Below are 5,000 nucleotides of genomic sequence, written 5' to 3'. Positions count from 1 at the left end.
CCGAAGGACTGACTGCCAGGAAGGTCCAGGGGGGGGTTGAGAGATCAGAGGAAGAGCCCCATGAGGCGTTCTCCGCAATGACCATTAGAGAACACAGCAGGCAGGAAGTCGAGAACACCTTTTTCTCTCTTTACCTCCTCTCACTCTCCTACACATATTCTGACTCACTCCCTCACACCTTTTCTCTCTCTCTCTCTCTCTCTCTCTCTCTCTCTCTCTCTGTGTGTTTCGCTCACAGACACACACTCACACCGACACTCACACTCAGTCTCTCTCTTTCTCACACACAGTACACACACACACTTTATATTCTCTGTCTTAATCCAGGCCTCTCTCTCTCAGTCTCGGCTGATCATGCTGACCAGGCCATGTGTGTGTGTCCTATCTTGTCCTCATGCTGACCAGGCCATGTGTGTGTGTCCTCTCTTCTCCTCATGCTAACCAGGCCATGTGTGTGTGTCCTCTCTTGTCCTCATGCTGACCAGGCCATGTGTGTGTGTCCTCTCTTGTCCTCATGCTGACCAGGCCATGTGTGTGTGTCCTCTCTTGTCCTCCGCAGTGTTCTCCTTCCCCTCGCTGCCCAGCGATGACGGCCTGATGGGCGTCAACAAGCCCATGCCCAAGCAGCTGTGGGAGGCCAAGAAGGTGAGTACAGCGCTGGGCTCTGGAGAAGTGGGCTCGTTAGCAGAGGGGCGCGGGGGAGGGGGGGGGGCTCCTCATTACACAGCTTTATGGAGAGGAGACAGGAGTGCTTCTGTTGCAGAGCTGCTGATATGGACTAAAATCCCAGACAGCCTAAGTGTGTAAAGCACTAGAATACTGTAGTATAAGTGATGGGTGTACTATAAGCTTTGTTTGTCTTAAATCATGTCATGCTGTAGAAGATATTGTAAGATGTTAGTACAATGAATGAGACCGTTGTGTGTAATTTAGTGTCATGTGGAGACTTATTTTCTTGTGACAATGACGACAAGACAAAATGTCAAATGTTCACCTCCAATGTGTGAGATGGGTTTTGTGGACATCAAACACACCTGATGATGTCCAGGGCTTCATGGCTGTCCTCTGATCCTAACTGCAGGTCCAGTCCTTGTCCTCGCGCCCCAAGTCATGTGAAGTGCCTGGAATCAAGTGAGTGGGACACTCTGCCCTCTAGTCTCTCTCCTGCCTGCCCTCTAGTCTCCTCTAGTCTCCTCTAGTCTCTCTCCTGCCCTCTAGTCTCCTCTAGTCTATCTCCTGCCCTCTCTAGTCTCCTCTAGTCTCTCTCCTGCCCTCTAGTCTCCTCTAGTCTCTCTCCTGCCCTCTAGTCTCCTCTAGTCTCCTCTAGTCTCTCTCCTGCCTGCCCTCTAGTCTCCTCTAGTCTCTCTCCTGCACTCTAGTCTCCTCTAGTCTCTCTCCTGCCCTCTAGTCATCTCTAGTCTCCTCTAGTCTCTCTCCTGCCTGCCCTCTAGTCTCCTCTAGTCTCTCTCCTGCCTGCCCTCTAGTCTCTAGTCTCTCTCCTCTAGTCTCTCTCCTGCCTGCCCTCTAGTCTCCTCTAGTCTCCTCTAGTCTCTCTCCTGCCTGCCCTCTAGTCTCCTCTAGTCTCTCTCCTGCCTGCCCTCTAGTCTCTAGTCTCTCTCCTCTAGTCTCTCTCCTGCCCTCTAGTCTCCTCTAGTCTCCTCTAGTCTCTCTCCTGCCTGCCCTCTAGTCTCCTCTAGTCTCTCTCCTGCCTGCCCTCTAGTCCCTAGTCTCTCTCCTCTAGTCTCTCTCCTGCCCTCTAGTCTCCTCTAGTCTCCTCTAGTCTCTCTCCTGCCCTCTAGTCTCCTCTAGTCTCCTCTAGTCTCTCTTCTGCCTGTCCTCTCTCGGTCAGGCTGGCCCTCACTGGCCCTCGTTCTCTTCCATGTCTCCTCCCAACAGGTTTCAGGCTCAACCGTTCACTATGTTTCCTAGTGCTCCAGAACTGAAACACAGGATTCCTTGCATGGCGCCTGGTGGCCAATTGTAGTGACCTGAGCAGAGGGCCGAGGGCCTTTAAATAACCTTCTTTGCTGTTGCTGTTTTGCTCTTCTCAGTTGGAGTGCACGTACACATTAACTATGCTGGTGGTCTTCTCACCACAAATAGTTTATTGGCAGCTTTGGCCAAATACACATAGGCTTTGTCTAAGTATATAATCTCGGTAAAGCCAGGTTATGCAAAACTTCCAGCCAAGCGTTGTTTTGTTTTGTTTTGGCACTACCTTGATTCAGCCACATATTATGGTGGAGTGAAGTAATATAAAAGGCTTTTAGATTTCCTGTGACTTAACACTGCTGTAACAGAACACATCTGTGTTGTTGTGTGGGTGTTTGGCTCTTTGTGTGTGTGTGTGTGTGTGTTTGGCTGTGTGGGTGTGTGTGCGTGTGTGTGTGTGCGTGTGTGTGCGTGTGTGTGTGCTTGGCTCTGTGTGTGTGCGTGTGTGTGTGTGTGTGTGTGCTTGGCTCTGTGTGTGTGTGCGTGTGTGTGTGTGTGTGCGTGGCTCTGTGTGTGTGTGTGTGTGTGTGTGTGTGCAGCATATTCCCCTCCCCGGAGCCCAGCATGGGCCTGTCGCATTACCAGGGCTCCCTGAACACGGGCGGCTCCCTGCCTGACCTGAGCAACCTGCACTTCCCCTCGCCGCTGCCCACGCCGCTGGACCCAGACGACGGCAGCTGCTACCCCAACCTGAGCGGAGGCAGCAGCACCGGCAACCTGCCCGCCGCCATGATGCACCTGGGCATTGGCAACTCCCAGGGTCAGTGCTCATGCACGTACTACACACACCTGTGTACAAGCATACACAGAGCTTGGAGTTTGCTAGGATGCCAGTGGCTTATATGTTTCCAAAATTGAGTTTACACACACTTACTCACACACACACTTACTCACACACACACTTACTCACTCACACACACACACACACACACACTCTCTTACTTATACACACACTTACTCACTCACACACACACACACACACTCTTACTTACACATACACACACACACACAGAAAACAGTGAATGTGTGGGAATGAGAGCAGCTGCTTGTCTTGGCTGGGTTTGCCATAGAAGACGTATTTCCCTTCTTCCACTTCCCGCTCCTCTCTGCATGTTATCTTTGTCCTGTCCAATCTAAAACTGCGTCCACTTCATCATTTCTCCCATTAATCTCAGTCTTTTTAAGTGGATGGTGTTTCTTATTTACTGCAGTTCTCTTGACTTTCGTGTGTGTGTGTGTGTGTGTGTGTGTGTGTGTGTGTGTGTGTGTGTGTGTGTGTGTGTGTGTGTGTGTGTGTGTGTGTGTGCGCGCGCGCCTGGCCTGCCTGCGTGCGTGCGTGTGCAGTATTTGTGTGTGCACTCTCACTCTGGCAGCACACCAGTATCCAAGGCCAGATCTGACCCTAGTGTCGCCTCTATGCAAGCTGCTGCTCTGTTCTCTCAGCTCTCCAACAAGGACCCGTGTGTGTGTGTGTGTTTGAGAGGAGGAGGAGAGTGGACAGTGAAAAAAACAAAGTAGAGAATGCAAGCCATCATAATTTCCACCCAACGTCATGCTTCCCAGGAGCAGTATCAGTCAGATTATGTTTTATAGTTTTCAGTGGGGTGGCCAACAGCACTGTTTGTTTCTCCAACCCTTTGCGCTCTCTTCCCCCGTTCTTTCTCTCTCTCCCTCTTTCTCCCTCTCTTCCTCTCTCTCTCTCATTCTCTCTCTCCATCCCTCTTCCTCTCTCTCTCTCCCTCTCTCTCTCTCCCGCTCTGTTCACCTCAATTCATGTGAGCTTCATTGGCACAACCACTTCTTTTTGCATTGCCAAAGCACAATGATTACATACAGAATACAAAAATGTCAAAGAATACAAAGATGGCCAGCAAACATGTGCATCAAATATGAAAAAATCTACTGTGCGTGTGTGTGTGTGTGTGTGTGTGTGAGTGTGTGTGTGTGTGTGTGTGTGTGGTATAGTGGTGATATCTAAGCACTGTCCTCTAAATTTCTGATCTCTTTCTTTCTCTCTCTCTCTTTCTCTCTCTCTCTCTCCATCTCTCCCTCTCTAGGTCTTTCATCCTCCCTCAGCAACCCCTCCATCCAGGCATCGCTCGCCAACTCCCAGCTGCACTCGTCCCTCAGTAATCCCTCCATCCACTCGTCCCTGCGCCTCTCCTCACTGACCAGTCCGCCAGCGGCGGGCATGAGCAGTTCGCCACGGCGACGCCCTGCCCCCATCAGCCCCCTGACGCTGTCGCCGGGCGCCGAGCAGAGGCGGAGTCTGGGCAAGCAGATGTCGCCGACCATGTCGCCATCGCTGTCCCCAATCACACAGGTAACACACACACACACACACACACACACACACACACACCTATACACACACGTGCACACACACACTGTTTAGCCAATTCACATAACCAGTGATTGAGAACTTCAGCCGTTCCTACTGGTCGGGGTTCGAACCTGGCAACCCTCTGGTAGTCTGAACCGCTAACCAATAGGTCACGGCTGCCCCTAGCTTAGTCACATTCACATTGTTTTTTGTTAGCATGAGCAGCTGATAAAGACACTGAGAGGAAGACACAGACCAAACACAATGAGAGTAACAATGCAAGGCCTTTTCCCAACCCACTGTCCTTGTCTATCTCCAGGGCGTCCCGTTAGACACCAGCCTCCCCATGGAGCCCCCCCCACCGTACCCCCTCTACAAGCAGTCCCAGCAGGCCATGCAGCAGCAGCAGAACCAGAACCAGCACCAACCCATGCAGCAAGGCCGGTGTCAAGGCCAGGGTGGCCAGCAACACCACCAGCAGCAGCACCAGCAACACCAGCAACACCACCAGCAGCAGCAGCAGCAGCAGCCAGTGTCGCCACTGCAAAACCTGTCCAACCTGGACTTCAGCTCAGCCCTGGTGAGTGCCCATAAGGCTGCAATCTCAGGCCACATGTACACACATTTACAAGGACACATTTGTACATGTGGGCTTTGGATCTTTAAACTAAGGATCTGGTTCATT

At 51.7% G+C, this 5,000-nt stretch overlaps 1 protein-coding gene across 5 annotated transcripts in view; it reads left to right on the top strand.

Annotated features, from left to right (window-relative positions):
• crtc3 (CREB regulated transcription coactivator 3) overlaps nucleotides 1-5,000 on the top strand; it is a 46,449-nt gene that overhangs the window by 39,139 nt on the left and 2,310 nt on the right. For all 5 annotated transcript variants that reach the window (XM_076287103.1, XM_076287102.1, XM_076287101.1 and 2 more), the window contains 5 exons: nucleotides 560-645; nucleotides 1,082-1,131; nucleotides 2,532-2,752; nucleotides 4,050-4,315; nucleotides 4,635-4,895. In XM_076287103.1, coding sequence (XP_076143218.1) covers nucleotides 560-645; nucleotides 1,082-1,131; nucleotides 2,532-2,752; nucleotides 4,050-4,315; nucleotides 4,635-4,895 — 884 coding nt within the window. The remainder of the gene's footprint in view (nucleotides 1-559; nucleotides 646-1,081; nucleotides 1,132-2,531; nucleotides 2,753-4,049; nucleotides 4,316-4,634; nucleotides 4,896-5,000) is intronic.

This window comes from Alosa pseudoharengus, unplaced genomic scaffold, assembly GCF_046254945.1.
Source record: "Alosa pseudoharengus isolate Yale_2024_CS ecotype anadromous, Long Island Sound unplaced genomic scaffold, YU_APseudo_1.1 YU_APseudo_1.1_scf_16, whole genome shotgun sequence".
In the NCBI taxonomy this organism is placed as follows: domain Eukaryota; kingdom Metazoa; phylum Chordata; class Actinopteri; order Clupeiformes; family Clupeidae; genus Alosa; species Alosa pseudoharengus.
Note: the sequence above shows the minus strand (reverse complement) of the source record. Positions and strands in the feature narration are given on the sequence as shown.